Source organism: Carettochelys insculpta, chromosome 15, assembly GCF_033958435.1.
Source record: "Carettochelys insculpta isolate YL-2023 chromosome 15, ASM3395843v1, whole genome shotgun sequence".
Classification (NCBI taxonomy): Eukaryota; Metazoa; Chordata; order Testudines; family Carettochelyidae; genus Carettochelys; species Carettochelys insculpta.
In genome coordinates this window covers 32,127,937-32,147,819 of record NC_134151.1, presented here as the reverse complement: position 1 = coordinate 32,147,819, position 19,883 = coordinate 32,127,937, and the positions used below count along the sequence as shown (strand labels likewise).

Sequence of the window (19,883 nt, the reverse complement as noted above, 5' to 3'; positions counted from 1 at the left end):
TGTGTCTCAGGCCCTGTAGTTTGATATGTTGCTGGATGAGTTGCTTGGGGGAACCCACCTTCCCGTGACAACCCACGGCTTCCCACCATTCCCAAGGTACAATCCCATTCCTCAGCGAATGCAGCAGCCACATTATCCTACCAAAGGTTAGGATGCAGGTTTCCTCCTCCCACGTCTGCTACCCCCTCTCCTGCTAGGGCAGACATCCAGAAGTGTGGTCGTGTTCGTTTGGAAACCTGAGACCCCAAGAGGTTCTTTTCCCATGAAGCAGTTTACACAAGACCTGCCCTTCCCTACTCCTAATGCACGGAGGCTATTTTTGGTCCTCCTTTTCCTGGCAGGTACAAAACATTCACTGCCCTGTGTGGTGTCACGTCCTGTTACATTGTAGATGAATGCAATCACTGCCCCATGTCACGTCCTGTTACGTCCTAAATTGACGAAGTCGCTGCCCCATGTTGCATCCTGTTCCTGTATGTCCTAAATTAATGCGGTCACTGCTTTGTGTTGCATCATGTTCCGTCTGAAATCTCTACGCTGGCTGCCTTGTCTCCTGTCCTGAATTGGAAGCTCTTGACCCTCCTTGCCCCTTCCTATGTCCTGAATCAAGGCAGCAGTCCTTATGCCTGCTCAGCAGGTTTCATCCTAAACAGGGCAGTTGTCACCCTCTAGCCTTAGGGCAGATTTGAGGACGTATGTTTTTGCTGGGTGACTAATTTAGGACATCCAATGAAGTCAGCAGGGCGGTGGTAGGTGTCCTAAGGCAGGGTAGAACCTCATGACATGGCTGTACACCTATAGGATGCAAAAGTAGAAGGAGTGGGAATGACATGAGTGGCTTATGGTCATTCTTTCTAACGCAGCCTGTCACGAGCTCTGATGGGACTCAGAGCGTTAGTTCATAAGGGCATGCTTAGCTTTTTGCCCGTAGCTCCATTGGCACTGGGAGGTGTGTCTGCCTAATTCCATGGACTGGCACTGAGCCTGTTATCTTGGCATGGCCACTCTGAAGCATCATGCTTTGGCCTTGCCTGTTGTGGGAATTCCCAGTTCCTGCCATCTTCCCTCCCCCTTCTCGCATCACGGTGGTCAAAGTGGAATTCGTTCTCCGGGAATGGGTAGCCCTGGCTCTCCTGCTAGAAGGCAGAGACAGAGAAAGGACAGTAGGTTGTCTTGCCCATCCCTTTGGAGAGGTCTCCAAACCAAACAAGAAGTGAAAAGAAGCTGAGTGCATAAGCCAAGAATCTGCAGGAGGTGCCCAGCAGTATTTTGAGATAACAGGCAGGAATCTTTTTAGTTAAGGAGTCCAGAGCATTCTCTGAGAGGAGTCAAAGCAGACACATGGCATCCTCTCTTTGGAGGAACTCAGCTGTGTTCTAAGTGTTAGAATTGTACCCTGGTCACCTGGCCTTGGTTTGTTTAGGAAGCACTCTAGCACACTCCTGAATGCAAAAATCGCTCCACTGAGGACCTGTGACTGAGCAATTCCAGTGCTTGTAACTACAGTGTGCACTAATGCAGGATCAGGAGAGATGGAAATTAAGTTGGTGAAGAGGATTAGAATAGCAGCACCTCACCTCCCGGTTTCAGATCTATGTACAGTCACAAGTAGAATGAGTCTGGCAGTCTCATGCTAGCGCCAAGTGGATATTTGTCCACACTGCAAAACTGCTGTGCAATTTGTCTGTCATTGTCATAAGCAGTGACAGACAAATTTGGGAAAAGCCAGGCTAGGGCTGAGTTGCCTAGGCAGAGCTGTGCATGGATCCAGAACTGGAACAGCAGGTGTTGCAGGAGATCAGGGCTGCGAGGCACTGGCCAAACTGCACTGGGAAGCTCGCGTATCACTGGCGGCACTAGGTTTCCCTTTAGTGAGTGGCCCTGGTTTCATGCTTTGAGTACCAAGTTTACCCCCAAAATTCGCCCCTGCTGAAGGACTGTGAAGGTGGCTCAGGAGCTGCCATCTCCCTGTGCTGCTCTCTGCCTTTCTCACTCTGTGTCTCTCCCTGTCCCATCTCTTCTCCTTGTTTTTCCAGAAAAGAAAGTCCAGTTCCAGCGTTCAGTTAATGGTGAGTGTGCTTTGTCTTCCTCGATGCCGCTACTGCGGGGCCTTCCAACGTACACCTGCCCACCCATCCTTGGAGCTAACTTTTGACACAGGGAGGTGGGTAGGGAAGAGGGAACACTGGGCTTGGAGGGAACATTTTCAAAGCAGGATTTCACCCACCCACACATCCCTTGAACAGGGTTGGTGGCGCCCAAGGCTGACAGGAAGCCAGCTTTGCTTCCTGCCGGACGGTTGTCACGGCATTTCTCCCTGTTCTCCTGTCTGCATCAGTCCAAAGAGACGTGAAAAAAACCACCTGACTTGGCTCTGCTGGAACTGTATGGTCACCAGAGTCATAATAACAATGGCAGCTCTTGACAGCCCACTGTAGTGGCTTGTGGGTAATACATACACATACCTTGGCTGGGATGAGTTAGTGGAGCATCACTCTAGCTGATTTAGCAGATTCGTCTTCCTGGGAAGTCTGGAGAGCAGATGGGTTCAGCTGGCCCTGGCATCTCTCCACACAAATCTGTGTATCGGTCGGCTGTTTGTCTCAGCCTCTGGTAGTCCACATGGGTCTCGGAAGCCCTCTCTGTTTTATTGTCCATTTCTTTCCCTATTATGCAGTCAATGTGGTCTCTCTCACTCCTGCGCAGTCCCTTGCTCTCTCTCATCGCAGTTCCCTCTCTTTGTTAATTTGTACATTTCTTTTCCTATTGTACAGTCAACATGATGTCTTTCACCCCTGCACAGCCTCTCCCTGCCCCTTCCGGCTGCAGTCCTAGGAATCTTTGACGCCCTCCATCACCCCTGCCCCACCCTGCCAAGACCCACCCTTGTACGTCCCTGTAGGTGGTTGCAGGAAGGAAAGGCACATCCACTCCTAGCTGGCTTCTCGTTGGTGACGAGGTTGGACAGTCAGGGAGGCTCTGCAGTTGCCAAACTCGAGCAGTGGTTGATGGCTGGCTCGGTCAGCTGGTGTTTGACCTGGTTTGGGTCCGTTGGCAGAGGTGGGTGCTGTGGGCAGACCCAGAGCGATGGATTGCGGCGAGCACAGGAGCCTCCTAACAAACCTCACAGAGTGGCTCTTACTTTTCCTGTCTCCTTTCCGCCCTTTGCTCAGGAATCTTCGGAGAGCACGAACACCACCATTGAAGACGAAGACACTAAAGGTACAGTAGGTGGCCTCCATGCCTCAGGGAAAGAGGAGCAGGGACCTACCCCTTTCCCTGGACCCTCCCGAGTCAGGCTCATGTACTGGCAGTGGGGCCAGCAGCCACTGTGGGCCCCACAGCAGCGGGGGGGAGGCCTAGCCCCGTAACCCCAGAGGGGGCTGGGCCACTGGGTGAAGGGGGCCACCAGCCCTTAGCTCAGTGTTTCCCAAACGATTCAGCATCATGCCCCCTTTTGATTTTTGAGAAACCCTCGCGCCCCCCCCCCGACGCCTCTTCTTTACCATCGTCCAACCCCCCTTTAACAAACAATTCAATTCGTAAGTTACAATGAACACAGAAACTTGATGGAAAAATGTTATTTAAAATTAAAAATGATCAAATAGTTTTTCTGGCCCCTTGCGGGTGCCTGGTGCAGCCTCAGCTGACCAGCTGCCTGAGCCCTGTACCGGCCTCCAGAGCTGCCCACACCAGCCACCTGCCCACCTCAGACCCACACTGCCAGAGCCGCCTGCCCAAGCCCCGCACTGCTGGGGTCAGCCACCTGCCCGCCTGCCAGCCACTGGGGCCCACCCCAGCCACGGGCCAGCTGCCTGTGCCACCCACCCAAGCCCCACAGTGCCCGGGCCAGCTGCCAGCCCAAGCGGCCCAAGCCCCATGTTGCTGGGGCCAGCCACCCGCCTGCCAGCCTGAACCCTGTGATGCTGGAGCCAGCCACCCAAGTCCCATGAGTCCCACGCGGCGGCCAGCCACCTGAGCCCTGCAAGCCCCCCGCCCGAGCCCCTCCCCTTCCACAAAGCCAGGCACCACCAGCCCCCTGCTTCTACCCCATCCCCCTTAACTGAGCCAGGCACCCCCAACCCTCACCTAACCCCATCCTCCTCCTCCTTCCCCTACAACCCACACTCACTCACCTTTGTGCGTGGGTCTTTGCCGGCTGCCTGCTTTTTATAGCAGCTGCACCAGGTCACCCACGTAAAATGGCAGGGGCTGAGAGCCAGAAGCAAAGGGTGGGGGGGAATCATGGGGGGAGAGCTGGTTTGCCTCACCCCCCCCCGGAATTTCTTCACCCCCCAGTTTGGGAAACCATGCCTGGTCTGAGCAGACATGGCAGTGGGCTCCCCCCTTGGAGAGCCACGTGGAGTGGCACAGCAGCCCTGTCATGGCGTTTCAAAGGGACCTGGAGCTCCAGCTGCCACCATGGTCAGGATAGCAGAGAACTCTGGGCCCTGTGCATCTGCCCCCTTTGTCCACCTCCACCCCCTCATCAGGCCTGATTACTGGCCATGCAATAGAAACTCACTATTGCCTCATGCCTCGGTTTCTCATCTGTCAAATGGGCATAATGATACTGCCCTTCTGTGCAAAGTGCTTTGCGATATAGAGCTGAGAAGTGGGAGATCCAAGGTAGGTGGTGTTATCGTGGGGTAGCCAAATCACTGTGAACATAATGGGCAAAAGTCATTCTCTTCATTGGACTTACACCAAAGAAGCTTCGCCCATTTTATCTGCACACACAAGGGATCATTGGAGGAGAGGCGGATAACTGGCCACAGTTTGATCCCTCTCTAATCCATAGTGTTTGACTCAAGAACCTCCCACAACACGTTGGGCTTTATGCAGCGGTTATGTGATTAGCCCTTGTGTTAGTCTGACCCTACCAGACTCCGTCCCCATGCTTCACCGGGGATCTTCGCAGTCTTTGCAAGTGCTTGAGCTCAGCCATCTCTCGCCCTGTGAAGCTCCACCCTCACTGCTTATCTGCCTGTCCCTTCTGACTCAGCCCCTGCCGCTGGAGACAGGCTGAAAAGTTAATCAGCCTTAGGGACAAGCGTAAGGAGGAAATACCTCCCTCCCGCCTGTCAGGGCCAGCTTGCCAAGAATAACCAGGGGAATAATTGCTCAGCATTAATTTGTAAACTCATCCCAGTGAAATGAACCCAGCAGCAGGTGATGTGGACTCTGGCTTGACATTAAAGCTAATTGAAAAGGCGTCCTCCCAGGGAACAGCTCCGGAGAGGCAGGGACTGGAAATTAACATTTCAAAGGGTGCAAGCACTTCAGGCCAAGCAAGCACGCAAGGCCCAGAGCTGGATATTGGGTTTGATTAACAACTGTGTTCACTATCTCTCTCCCTCTCTCTTCCCACTTTGGCGTAATAAAAAATTTACTCCACTTTCTGAGTCACGCAGACCCCTGATCAGCCTCTGAACTGGGCTTCATTAATAAGCACAGTGGGGAGCACTGACAACCTCCTGTTCTGAACCTCTGTTTTGAAGTGCCAGTGAGAATCACTGGACTTGTCCCAAGCAGGTCTAGGCCTAATCAAGATCCATCTGGGAACAGGTGTGGAGATGAGGGAAGACTGAAAGAACTGAGTTTGTTTAGTCTGAAAATAGAAGACTGAGCCTGGACATGAGTGCAGCTTTCTAGTAAGTAAAAGGTTGGTACAAGGAGAAGGGAGAAAAATTATTCTCTTTAACCTGTGATGATAGGACAAGAAGTGGGCTCAGATTGTGGCCAGGGAGTGGCCATTCAGGTTGGACATTGGGAAAAACTTCCTAACAGTCAGGGTGGTTAAACACTGGAATAAATTGCTCAGGGAGGTTGTGGAATCTCCCTCCCAGGAGATTTTTAAGAGCAGGTTAGACTGATTCCTGTCAGGGATGGTCTAGAACAAGGGTCAGCAACCTCTGGCACAGGTGCCAAGAGTAGTACGTGAGCTGATTTTCATCGGCATGTGAGGCAGGAGCTCAGCCCCACCTCTCCTGTCCCATGCAGCTGGAAGCTTGCTCAAAGCCAGGCCATCTGTGGAGTAACAAAAGACCAGCTAATGCTACCAACCACCACTTCAACGGTAAAGCTCTGCACCTTCATTTATTTATTAATGAAACTGTCTAAGTAGGACTATCAGTGACTTTAAAAAGTATCACTGGCACTTGGCTTGTACCTTGCCTTGGAAGGGTTGCAGACCCCTGGTCTAGGTGGTTCTTGGTCCTGCCATGAGTGCAGAAGATTGAACTTGATGACCTCCTGAGGTGCTTTCCAGTTGTAGTATTCTATGACTCTGTACAAAACATTGGCCTAGTCCCTGCTGAGGGCTACACTTGAAAGTTCTCTCCTTGTGTTTTCTGTGGGCAATGGAATGGAAACAGGTGGGATTCCTAGTCAGACCTTCCTCTGAGACATGCCGGGACAATCCTCCTCTTCAAAGTCAGGATATTATAGTACTCTCCTCCCACCTTGGGCAGAGACAAGGGGCGTTCTTTGGTTCCCATGGGAGAATTGCCACCCCCAGACTGGTACAATTCAATGAAAGTCTCAGCTGGGATCACGGGCAGGATGGACACCCAGCCACCAGATGATGGACCTGTTAACTGGTTATATCCATGTTAGCATTTGGGTATGAGTCTGTAGCACAGCATTCCAGCTAGTAAGCAGGATAAAAAGCCTTGGAGAGTCAAAGCCAAGTTCTCCTGCATGGAGGTAGTTAAACTAGTGGAGATTAACTGGCCAGATGGTGAAGTGGAGGTCATGCAAGACTCGGTGCCAGCATTTTACACCACACATGGACCATCAGATGAGTCACTAACCCTTTAGTTCTGTACAGAAGGATGAACGTAAAGGATGTGGATGTGCTGGAGCAGGTTCAGTGGAGGGCAAAGAAAATGATTAAGGGGCTGGAGCACATGAACTGTGAGGAGAGTCTGAGGGATTTGGGCTTATTTAGTTTGCAGAAGAGAAGACTGAGGTGTGATTTAATAGCAGCATTCAGTTTCCTGAAGGGGAGCTCTGAAAGGGATGGAGAGAAACTGTTCTCAGTGGTAACAGGTGACAGAACAAGGGGTAATGGTCTGAAGTTACAGCAGGAGAGGAGTAGGTTGGATAATAGGAGAAATTACTTCACCAGGAGGATGGTGAAGCACTGGAACGTGTTGCCTAGAGAGGTGGTGGAATCTCCATCCTTAGAGATTTTTAAGTCCTGGCTTGACATAGTCATGGCTGGGATGACTTAGCTGGGGTTGATCCTGCTTGGGGCAGGGACTGGACTTGATGACCTCTTGAGATCTCTTCCAGCTCTGTGATTCTATGATTCTATTCTAATTCCTGTAAGCTCTCCCTGATTCTGAAGGAGCTTTCCCATCTGCTGTGGTTAAAACTTTTCCATCCCATCATTCCCAGTCCCTTCCCTGCTCCCTTTGAAAATGGTTTCCAGCCACACTGAAGTCCCCTCGTTCTGTCCTCTGTCCCTCCTCCCTAACAGGTTTTCCCAAGTGACTGGGTGAATAGGGAGTGCCCTTCTGCTCATGAGAAACTAAACATTTGCGCTTTTTTTTTTTAACCCAACAGTACGAAAACAAGAAATAATTAAGGTCACAGAGCAACTGATTGAAGCAATAAGCAATGGAGACTTTGAGTCCTACACGTGAGTGTACCTTGGGGTGGGTTCTAATTGTATAACGGGGAGCAGGGGAGTTTGGCTGAGCTAGCTAAAAGGGTCTCAGAAAGCAGCAATGCTGCCAAGCAGTCTGTCCTGTGAAAACAAGGCGGGTTGGTTTGTGTGACCGTCCAGGTGGGCAGTATCAGGTTGTTATGAAGGTGAGACGCAGAAAAGGAAAGTGTCTAGTTTAAGACTCCAGAGTGTCAGAGCTGGGACTGGAGTTCAGATTGGCTCTCCCAGTCCCATACTCCGACCAAGCCACTGGCCTGTGCCTCTAGCTCAGCTCTTGGATGGGTGCATTTTATGGGTTGCTAAAGGACGCATACTTGTACAGAGTGTTATTGCTACACACTGTTAATCAGAAGTGCCATGTGGTGCTTTGAAACATAGCGCGTTTCGATTTCCTGAGCAAGTATGACTCAAAGACATTCCCACCTACAGGCTCCTGTGTCCAGAACCTATTTAAGAGCAACTGCTGAGCTAGTACAAATTGCAGTTCCTGCCTCAGGGAACAAAAGCAGAGGGTTAGTGGTATGGAGCAGGGTTAGGTTTTTGTTTGGGTTTTATTTGATCTCAGAAAAGAGAGGCGGTCGGAAGCCTATTCTTGCTCTGCAGAAGCTGAAGTAGTGCATCAGAAAGATCCAGTTCCACCTGGCAATGGAGCATTAAAATCCTCTCCCTGAATTCTCAGGATTGACTCAGAGCATGTGATTTCTCAATAAGTCCTTCTGGACTTGGTGAAGGGAGATGTGCAAAAGGCATCTCAGATCCAGACGGAGGGACCAGCTAGCAGCTTCGGTACCACTGCTTTGGGTCCGGAAAATCCTGTTGTTTTGCAAATTCAGGCTGCAGATCTGATCCCCTTTATCTGAACCCTTTGCAGCCCAGAGGGATTTGGGCCAATGGATCTGACGTGGGCCCATCTGCATCACAGAATTCCCCCTTGCTTGGGTATGGTGCCAGCCATAAGCTATCTACAAAGTCGCATTTTACAGCCACTGCACAAGGATGAATTGTGATTGGCATGTTGCTTTTCTGTACCAGGGACTCAGATGCTGACACTGAGAAACAGGGCTCATGTCTCTCCAAAGTTCTTGGTGCTTTATCCTGGCAGCTCCCATCATTAGCTGCTATCCTGGAAATGCGAGGGTAATCCAGAGGGGTAGTGCGAATCTTTAAGAATATTTTTAAGAGGCTTCTCGGTGGTCCATGCATCTGCATAGCCCTTGTACCATGCAGAGGACACACTGGGCATTTTGTTCCTGCTGTCAGAGAACTGACGTTCTCAGCAGGAGCAGATCTTAGGTGAGGGGGGCAGTTCCAGGCTTTGCAGTTTGTTTTCTAGTTCAACTGGTGATGGTGGTACAGGCCAGGTGGTGTGGAAACCCCCAGAGCAGCAGGTGCTGATGGACCTTGTCATGGTTTGTGGGCTGTAGGTTACAGATTTGGTGACACTGAAGTCAGAAGGTCAAATTGAGATGTGCAACTCCAGCTATGTTAATTATACAACTGGAGTCAATGCGCGTTAACTGGAGCTACCGTTCCATCTCCACTGCAGGAGTCTGACAGCAGTGAATACTCCCATTGACTTCCCTGACTCCTAACAAGGAGCAGGAGTACCTGCGCTATAGGGGCACCCTGTAAGTTCGATTTAGTACATCCCTCCCAGGCATGCTAAATCAAACTCCAGAAGATCAGCCACACTGGTGTCAGTAGTGAGATGCACCCTTAAAGGTTTTGCAAATTCAGGTTGGTTGTGCTGAATTATTTCAGCTGGGAAAAAACCCCACAGCCCCAATGCTGAGAAAAATTGAAATGTTTTGTTTTGAAAATGTAGGAATTCAGCCTTTTGATGGCCCTGCACACCCAAGGGAATTGGAACGGCATTTCATGTCAAAATGTCCTTTCCTTTTGTTTTTTTGTTTGTTTTTTTTAAATAACTGGTCGACGTTTGAAATGAAACAGTCTGCTTTAGTCGAAATGAAATATTTTTCGTGACCCAAAGCAAATTATTTTTCCTTTGATTTGCTGATTTTTTATAAAATATATTGTTTAGGGTTTGATCCAAATGGATTGTTTTCTCCAGTATTTTGGAATTGCCAGTGCACTCAAAAATCAGTTCGCACTCCGCACCAGTGAAGGCAGGAGAGCTAGGTATTCCCATGGTGACTGACCAGTACAAGCACAGTACAAGCACAGTGTGTGTGTGAGAGAGGGGATGTTGTACTCTGCATTCCAGAAGAGCCCCCACAGTGGGGAGAAATTTATTGTTATGTAGCAACATTCCCTGAGACCTTTCAGTTGGAAGCAAAGAGATAATCTCTCCCCTCTCTGTGTTTTGGCTTCCTCAGGAAGATGTGTGACCCCGGAATGACTGCCTTTGAACCAGAGGCCTTGGGAAACCTGGTGGAAGGGTTGGATTTCCATCGATTCTACTTTGAAAACCGTAAGCAGCTCCTTTCCCCAGAGAGGCTTTGACCTGTCATGTTGACATGCTTTGATGTCTCTTGGAAGAGCAGCGTGGCTGGGCTGGGGTCTCTGTAGATCCCCTTGAGCTATGGTGGAAGACTAAAAGAAATGGGCTTGTTTATTTTAGAAAAGAGAAGACTGAGAGGGGACATGGTAGTGGTTTACAAGTACATAAAAGAGGGTTACAGCAGGAGGGAGAAAAATTGTTATCCTTGGCCTCTGAGAACAGGACAAGGAACAATGGGCTTAAATTGCAGCAAGGGAGGTTTAGGTTGGACATTCGGAAAAACTTACTGCCAGGGTGTTTGAACACTGGAATAAACTGCCTAGGGAGAATGTGGAATCTCCATCACTGGAGATATTTAACAGCAGGTTTGATAGACACCTATCAAGGTTGGTCTAGACCGTGGGTGTCCAACCTTTTGGCTTGCCTGGGCCGCACTGAGTGAAGAGAAGTTGTCTTGGGCCGCATATAAAATATATAATATAGTTAATGTATATAAATCACATAATAATGTTAAAAGTTTATGATCTTGTGGGGCCACATTACTAGCTGTCCAGGGCCGCATGCGGCCCGCGGCCTGCGGCCTGGACACACCTGGCCTAGATGGTGCCTGGTGCTGCCATCAGGGCAGGTGACCGAACTCAGTGGCCTCTCAAGGTCCCTTTCAGTTCCAGTGTTCTATGGTTCCATGAAGGTATGTTCTCAGTGCTGTCCCCTGGCCATCCCAAAAGATCTAGGGAGGAAGCAAATCACAGCTGGTATGTAATTTGAGGCAGGGAGCGGCTGGCACATGGGGTGGTGTTTTGCTTAGCAGTTTGGTTAGTTATTACATGATTTATAGAGTGGCCCCTTCCCAGTCCAAACTGCGTTGATGCAGAAATGACCCAGTGCTCCATGGTGCAGGCAGGAAGTCTGCTTGTACAGGACCTCCCCTTTCTAGATGGCTACAGCCTGCTGTGGCTAGTGAAGGCGAGGGGAAATTCCCTACTCATAGGCAGACCTATGTGCACATGTAACCACCCCAGGCAGACTCAAACTGGGGATCTCGGGAGTTGAGACAGGCGCCTCTACAGGCTGGGTTAGAAGCCAACTGGGTCTCAGCTGAGGCTGTGGAGGACACTGGTTCTCTCTGTAAGTGGTCTAAGTGCGGTTCCATGGGCCAATGAACCGCAGCCAGGAGATGTGTGGGTCACCCACACGGGCCCCCTGCCTCTGTGTAATTCCACCTGCCTTCCCCCATGTCCAGTGTGGTCCAGGAACAGCAAGCCGGTGCACACCACCATCCTGAACCCACACATCCACCTGATGGGAGAGGAGTCGGCCTGCATCGCCTACATCCGCATCACGCAGTACATCGATACCAGTGGCATCCCGCGCACGGCCCAGTCCGAGGAGACCCGCATCTGGCACCGCCGGGATGGCAAATGGCAAATCGTTCACTTCCACAGATCTGGAGCACCTTCTGTTCTACCACAGTAAGCCAAACCAGGGCCTGCCCCGCTTGACCCCCATTCACCAGGCCTGGAGACTGGCATGGCAGAGGAGAGGCAGCGGGAAGTGGTTAAGGGCCCACTAAGGGAGCAAAATGAACCAAGGGTCCCTTCAAGTCCCTGTCTCTAAGAGTGGTCAAGGCCTGATGTTTGGGGATGCTAAATAGGCTCTACAGCAGCAGTGGCCAACCCACAGCTCTCGAGCCACATGCGGCTCTTTGGTCCATGAAATGCAACTCCTGCTCGGAGCCACTCACCTGGACTGCTCACCGCTGCTCTGTGTAGGCCCCCCAGTGCCTGGAGGGAGGGGCGCCTGGTGGCTCCAGTGAGTCCCAGGCATTGGGTTAGAGTGGGAGGAAAAAGGGGGCTGAGGGTGTCTGGCTCTGGAGGAGGGGAGAGGGATTGGGTTAGAGCAGGGGCTTGGGAGCGCCTGGTTCTGGGGGCAGGGGAGGGCATTGAGCCAATATTATGTATTTATTTTAAATACCCATATATAGATACACAAAATAAATATATAATACGTGGCTCTTTGCACTCGCTCCACTGCTGCTCTACAGACAGTGCACCTATCTGCGAAGAGTTCTCCCTTGGGGACAGAAGTTCATCACTGCCCCAGCCCCAGCCGGGATTGGCTCAGACTTTGGAGCTCTGGGATGGCACCAGTATAATTTTATCCTAGATAGGGCCGGGGGGTAGTTCAAGCAAATTTGCCTCCCACCCTCGCGCTGAGCCATCCTATCAGTTTCCCCCCCAGCCAGGTCCAAGATAGAGCCTGTGACCTGCCCCCATGCCGGTGCCAGGCCGGATGGAGTGCAATGGGAAGAGCGAGTGCCAGAAAGGCAGAGAATGGTCCAGAGCTGCAGTTGTGTCTGTGGAGGGACCCAGGGGGAGCCAGCAGTCCCCTGCTGATCAGTAGAGAAGCTGGCCCTGCCCTGGGCAGAGCTATGGTGGGGGTGGGGAGGAAACACCCTGTCTACCTAGAGGACAGAGTTCTGGCAGCACCACCTAAATCATGTTCCAGCCCTGGGACTCAGGGTCTGCCTGTGCCGGCAGCTTGGGAAGCGTTACCCGGCATGGCCCTGCCATGTAGGTTAAATGCCTTGTGCTCCCCCTGCCTGCCAAGCTGTGTTTACACACCCCGCTTGTAACTCCTGCCTGCTTGGCCCATTCTGCATGAGGGCATCTGGACGGAGTGAGGAAAGGGCCAGGAAAATCCAGCTGGGAAGAGGGATGCAATTCTGTCTGGATCCTGAGCCTTAGGGCCTGATCCTGGGGGTGCCTGTCCCCTGCACATCCCCACTGCAGTCGAGGGTCTCATGTCCTACCCTCTCGTGGCAGCTCTCTGCTGGGGAAATAAGCGCCCCATCCCCTCCAGATCATGTGCATGGGCTGGGTTCTCAGTCAGAAATATCTGAGCCAGGAAAAATCAAACAGAGGCTGCCTGGTGAGGCAAATGATCGGGGGTGTGGGAGGTTGTTCCTGCACATGGGTGGGGCAGAGGCAGGCACAAGAAATAGGCCCAGGAGGCCCTTTGGAAGGACAAATGGAGTGAGAAGTCTTTCCCCTGACTTGTGTTTTCCAGCTGAAGCCTTGGCCACTTGGGCCAGGTTTGTCACGGCATCACTGCGAAGGGAATACCCACCCCCACCCTTCACCCACGGAACTTGGCTGCTGGTTCTGTTGCTTGGCTCTTGCTGGAATTTCTCCTGCCCACCAGGCTCCTCACCAAAACAAAGGAAGGACAACCAGGCCACAGCGAGCTCCCAATTGACTTCTTTCTCTCTCTCTCTCACTCACACCTGGGGCACGGCCCGCGCTTCTAGGGCCTGTGCACGGGCTCCTCCGCTTCTGCATGAAAGCCTCTGCAGTAGGTAATTAAAACCCAGTGGCCAACCCACAGAATGTATCTGGGGTGGAAGCCTCCAGCTGCCTCCTCGTCTGCTCTCACAGCTCCTGCACGTCCTCCCTCACAGCTCTGGGCATTTCTCACCGATGGGGATAGGACTCCTACGTCACCTCCATCCCCGCCTCTGCTTGCGCGTCTCTGGGGACGAAGGCCAAAGAGAGGCGCGTGGGCGGGAGTTACAAGCCACTCTGGGCTGACCAAGGTCTGGGGCCGCCTCCTCTCAGCACCAGAGGGTTTTGCCTTATTGGTGTCTAAGTACCTGGTATGATGCCCTTGACCTTGGCGTGTTCCCCTCACTGCTTCCTCTTTGGGCTGTGTCACTCCTGGCCCCCTGATTTTCCTTTGCAGCAACAGCTGACGGACATCAGCTCTTTCAAAATCGTACTCACCTGCTACTCTAGAGCGAGGAGAGTTTTATTGTGCCAGGTGAGTAAACCATATTCTTTGCTCCTCTTCCTAGAAACAGCTGGGCAGGCAGGGCTGTATGCATGGCCCAGTGAGTTCTCACATACGAATTTTGACCATGCTGGTCAAATGTGAAATTGTCCTTTCTTTCCCCCCTCTCCCTTTGGAGTGGGGATTAGAGAGGCTGGAAAAAGAGAGGGAGAGATTAAGAAAACAATTTCAATGGCTTTAGCGGCCCGATAAGGTCGCCAAGTGCAACTAAAGTTGAAAGATCAGCTCTCTGTGCAGGGGGCAGTCATAGCCACGGTTATGAATTGGATGTAGTCACTGGCTCTCCTTCTGCAAGCACTCCTTATCCGTTCCTGACTAGTGATAGGAACTGTTCCTCTCTGAGGCAGCCTGCCATCAAAGCACACATTGCAGCAGTCCTCTTTACCCTCAGCTAATTTAAGAGACCAGCTGCAACCATCGAGAGGGCCGAATCTCCCCTGTTGCCCCCACCCGATTTTTCTTTCATTCTGCCCACCAAGGCTCCATAAAGGCCAACCAAAAAACCAGGAACCAAAATCCCTCCCCATTAAGCAGCTTCAGGAAATTCCCCGTATTGACCACTGGTGCTTCAGGAAATAGAGCTGGTTACTCTGAGAGAGAGAAACAAACCAACCGTGTGACACCTTCCAGCAAAGATGGCGAATGTACACTTTAGTAATAAAACTTTGAGGAGTCTGATTATGCTTTGAAGAAACAAGCAACCCTCTAGCTATCTCTTCTACTCTGAGCGCATGCCTTTTTATAGGAAAAAGAAACCTACCATGTCTTTCGTAAATTGATTTTGAGTATTTGCTGAAATGGATCTTTATGTAATAACTAGAAATACTGGACGTTGGGGGGAGGGCAGGGAATTCTTTTGGGGGTTGTTGGATTCTGGGGAGGCTGTTTTTGTTTTGCGTACATGCGGGAGTAGCTTGGCAACAGAGAGATATTCATAACGAAGGTGGCTCCAGCCCAGACCTGGTTCCAGGAGGGGATCGAGGGGAAAGTTCCATATCTGGTTTTCCTGTGAACCACACTGAGCCCCTTAAGACACACGGGACTCGTGGCAACAAGGTCGTTTCTATTTGCAACGGTAATGTCTGAATGTCAGAAGTGCCCATGTGAATGGAGACGACTGGACAGCGAGGCATTCCTGGACGGAAGGTGCCAGCTCCGGAGGAGGAGTGGTGATCTCCACAGGACGTCTGAGCCAACTGGCAGGAAGACAGGCATGGGTCATTTCTGAGTCTGTGCATTTCCTTGAATGACAAACCACTGTCCGGCGATTCTTCCGGAGCCACCATTATGTCAGTCTCATGACATGAGGAGGGGCTGGAAAGACATCTATTTTTGGTAGAGGTATGAGAGGCATGAACTGGTTATTTTTTTGGTAATCCTTCCGTTTCTTGGTCTCTTTTTTCCAGCTGCAACTTCTTTGCTCTTTGATGTGAGGTTAATGCAGTGCGCTTGTGCTGCCTTGGGGACTTTCTAACTGCAGTTTCTTCCTTTGCATGATGCTTAACTTTATAGACGGTGCGTGTATTTAGAAACAAACAAACAAACGAAAATGCTTGTTTTGGACAAAATTACCAGTGTATTCTCAATGTAAATTCTGAACGATGTATTTTGCCTTTTCCGTGGTTTCAAGTGCTTAGCTCACCATCCAAGCAGGACAGCCACCTGTTGAAACACATATATATTTGCAAAGTGCGAAAAATATTTTCCCGTGGGACCTGAGGGGAAGAAACTCAAGTAGCCAGAGCATTGAACAAGCTTCAGAAGGCACGTTTGATGAGATTCTATTGACCTCATTATGAGCTCGTTACGGAGAATGGGTGTTGAATGTGCCTTTTAAGGAAGGTATCAGCCAGAATCTCTGCTGTTGGAAATCAGTGTCTCTCTATGAAATTCAATGGACCTATAAACTTTGTAAGCAGATTTACAAGGGAGTGACACTGACTCACCATCCAAGAATCTGGCCCAAAATCTCTTAAACAGGCACTCTCATGCTGGGGAGAGGATCAGCCTTTTAGGGTTGCTTTTTTATGGTGTTTTTCTTCCCGTGTTTGCTTGGTGCCAAAGCAATTTCTGTTTCAGTGAGGGCATTAGCTCTTCCATGGCTTGCTGTGCTCTTCTAAAACCTCCCATGAAGCCAAATCAGACAAAGTATCTCACCCACCTATTTATCACCATGCCGTCTGGGCATCAGTAGTATTTTGGATGTGAACATCTCCAGGATGAGCCCTGGAGGCTGTGGCTACACTATCGAGTGCCATAGTCGTAATCTCCCCCGCCCCCCACTGTAATTCCGACAGTGCAGGCTATAGTTGGGGTCCAGCCTGCAAGTAGAGCTTCCACCACTGCTTGGTCCTGCCATGAGGGCTGGAGACTGGACTCGATGACCTCTCAAGATCCCTTCCAGTTCTAGTGTTCTATGTATCTAATGTTCTAGTATCCCGTGTTCTTGATTCTATGGTGAATTTTGTCGGTAAAGGTGGCTCTTGCAGCCAAGCCATAAGAGCAGCAGGACTGGACAGATGCGGTGGGGTATGGGAGACAGGGTGACTAGACATATCCATGCATCTATACCCCTCTTCTCTCTCCAGAAACGTGTCCTCATTTTTCACTTTCTGGTCACCCCAGGGAAGGGATGCCGTAGGGTGGGCCTTGAACACAAATACCTTGGAGAAGACAGAGGGGAGCTCAGAAGAGTGGTATTGACCTTTGCTCAGAAACACTGTCCCACCACCAGCGTGCCCTTTTAAGGGATGAAGCTGATTGGGTGTTGTGGTGACACTGACCTCTGCTGCTAGGGTTGGACAGCTATGCCCACTTAGGCTCCACCCACTTCTGCACGGGGTGTGGCTTTGCTTGTAGTCAATGGTTGTGGCCTGGCTTCATGGATGTGAGTGGCCCCCTATTGTGCCTGTTTCCCCATGGACCTCTTTCTCAGGGGAAGGCTCATCCTCTCTCCAGGGTTGGATGGATGCCATACAACACCCAATGGACTTTGGTAAGAATAGTGAGCCACCAGAGCGTTTCCAAGGGAAGCGGTTTCCCTGCTGAGGCTGGGGGTTTGGCTCTCTTTAGTCTTCCAGGAAAGGAGACTCCTGACAAGGCAGAGGCGCTCCAGCTTCTCACATCCTGCCCATCACGTCTGGTATTAGCACCTGCACTTTTGGGTTCTGCTACCACGAGTGATTGCTGTGCCCTGGTCTCCGTTCTCAGCCTGGCCTAGGAACCCTAGCCGAGGTTTTGGCTAGTAAGAAGTGTCAGGCTACTGAGCTGCAGCCTTCCTTGTGCAGCCATGACAAAATTCCTTTATCCCTGGTTGGCTCCTGGGTTCCTTGGTCTTCCCTGAACTCTCTAATTCTTCCCAGACAAAGCATCTTCCATCACCTGCAAGTGGCTCTGCTTTGTCTTACAGAACAAAGGGCACCCTCTCTCCCCGGTGGCTGGGGCGTCAGGGCCAAGCCACACTCAGTCATCTTCCTACTTCCCTTGTCTGTCGCAGGAGACCACAAGCAGCAGCTGCAGTGACATTCTTTGCCACTTTGGTTTCTGCTCTCCAGGCTGGAGGAGCGGGTGGTGGCAATTCCCTTCTGAGCCTTGGGAAGCTGCCGGCTTCAGTCTGCAGCTTCATCTCTCATGTCCTGGCTAGTGCATCAGTCCGTAGCCAGGAAGGAGATTGGTGAGTGTATCCTCTTCCCATCCCTCATTGCTGGCTGTCTGTGGATAGCTCTGAAGGGCGAGAAGACCTGATCCCCAGAGGTCTGTCCTGCAGATGGTCACAGTAGATTATCCCATCAGTTTTGGCCAAAGGTGAATGCAGTGGTGGTATCATATCACAGTCCAGTGTAAACCTGCCTGTCCACGAGCAGCACTGATGTTATCATGTTTTTTCATGTCTTTGGAGCAGCTGAGGTTTGCCTCTTGCCATGCCACTGAAAAAAGGGTCAGCATTATGCCATGGTGACTCTTGTGCCTGTGCATGAAGGCACTGTGGTCTGTGAGGACCTACAGGGTTAAAAAGTTGCCAGCCTGGTAATCTAGCTTGTAGGTTGTTGGGAGGACATTTCAGAGTCTCTTTTCTACAGCAGAAGACAATCACTCTGCCCAGTATGATGAGCAAAGAACCTGTTCCTGACCCCAATCCCACCATGACCATCACGGACTGTGGCCTCCTTAGGGTGCTGGTCAGGTCAGCAAGCAATAGGTGTAGGCTGGTGGCCCATCCTGGTGTTTGCAGGATGGCTCTGACAGGGTGCTCTGGCAGTCCAGCTGGTGCAAATTTTCATTCATCGGGTGTTGCAAGTAGAGGTGATGCTGCATCTGAAGTTTGCGCTGGAGCCTCATGACCATGGTGCCTGCGGAGGATGGTGATGTATCTGTCAGATAATACAGATATAGTCTTGTGGCCAAGTGGTAGCTTTCTCCGTCGGACAGCCGAGATGCAGAAAGTCATGCAGTAAGTGCCTGTAGATATCTCTTCCCTTTGGGCCTAGCCAAGAGAAGCACATCTGTTTGTGGTCACGTTGGGGGCGTATTCCCTTGGGCAGGCTCATCTGGGTTTCAGGAAGTACTTTGTTTGGAGATATATGCCCATATTTTGGTAGCTTTGGATCCAATCCCAGATTGCCTGGCTGGGAATAAGGGGAAGATATTTTCCAGGACCTCCAGGAAGTAGATACTCTTGGGGTGAGCCACAATTATCCCTTCACAGGCAGAACAGCAGAGAATGAGTGGTCACCTATTTACAAACTGTTTCTAAAGGGTTAACAAATGAGTGCAGGCAGTATAAACATCACAGACCTGAGCAACAGAGCCATAGAAGGTTGTAGGCACTTCCTCAGCAGAGGTGCTAGAGACTTAAAATCTACCTGTTGGGGTCTACAGTTGACTAAAGCACATTTGAACACTTTATAGTCTATTGACGTAGGGAACCTCAGTATAGCGTGTAACGAAAACACCTTCCTTGCCAGGGATGGAGCCCAGATCAAAGGACTTGCTGTCTGTCCCCACTCTGATTCAGTGCTGGAGGGGGGACAGCTGGTCACAGCCCTTCCCTGTTGACCCTGTTGGCTCCTCTCCCTTGGCTGAGCTTCCTTCTCAGTTCCTGCACGGCTGTGAACCATCCACCTTTTTTGTAACTGTGAAACCGGCAGGGGCGGGAGGGCTTCGGGGCTGTTGTTTGTTGACTTATTTCTTTTGGAACGTTGTTACTTTTTTCTAACTGTTGCACAATTTTAGGGCTTTTGTAACATTTTTTGAACAAGCAGGGAAAACGTTAACAGTGGTTCAAAAATATAATGATATATATATATAGAGAGAAATATAGAGAGATATATACATATATGAAATCTCTATGGAAATATTTATTTCACACAACTGCAAAAAACGACATAAAATAATAAAAAAGGCGCTTTTTAATGTAATACATGAAAACCCCAGAGAGAGGCTAAGGTGTGTCCTCTTCTGATTGTAACTCAATGTGGTTGGACTCTAAGCCTTGTGGTATCTTTTGTAAGTGAATCCGATCTGTAAAGCGGCGTGTCCGTGTTGGATTCTTTGTTACAGTTTTTTTGAACCTGTGGCTGTGAACAGAATGATCACTGCTCAAATTTTATGCTATATTTTTCGGGGAATGGGTGGGGAGGGGAATTGTCAGTTTTATTCTTGGTGTTTCAAGTGCAATAAATAGCTACAAACTTCTGAGCATGGAAAGCGATGATTTCTCCTGCAGTGATTCAGATGGTCTGCCGCTTTGTTGGTCTGTTTCGTGGAGTCCAAGGTGTTGAGTCTGGGATTGAAGTTAGAGGCCAGGGAGAAGGATTTGTATGACTTCTTTATTGTTTCTGTTATATTATCTTTCTCCGTGGGAGTCTACCTGTGGGACTCTTTCTTGTGAAGGAC

At 50.5% G+C, this 19,883-nt stretch overlaps 1 protein-coding gene across 1 annotated transcript in view; it reads left to right on the top strand.

Moving 5' to 3' along the window:
- CAMK2A (calcium/calmodulin dependent protein kinase II alpha) overlaps window positions 1-19,609 on the top strand; it is a 45,857-nt gene extending 26,248 nt beyond the window's left edge. The window contains exons 10-15 of the mRNA XM_075009687.1: window positions 2,037-2,069; window positions 3,174-3,222; window positions 7,573-7,648; window positions 10,015-10,109; window positions 11,383-11,611; window positions 13,209-19,609. Of these exons, the coding sequence (XP_074865788.1) occupies window positions 2,037-2,069; window positions 3,174-3,222; window positions 7,573-7,648; window positions 10,015-10,109; window positions 11,383-11,611; window positions 13,209-13,212 (486 nt within the window). The 3' untranslated portion in view covers window positions 13,213-19,609. The remainder of the gene's footprint in view (window positions 1-2,036; window positions 2,070-3,173; window positions 3,223-7,572; window positions 7,649-10,014; window positions 10,110-11,382; window positions 11,612-13,208) is intronic.
- The last annotated feature ends 274 nt before the right edge of the window (window positions 19,610-19,883 follow it).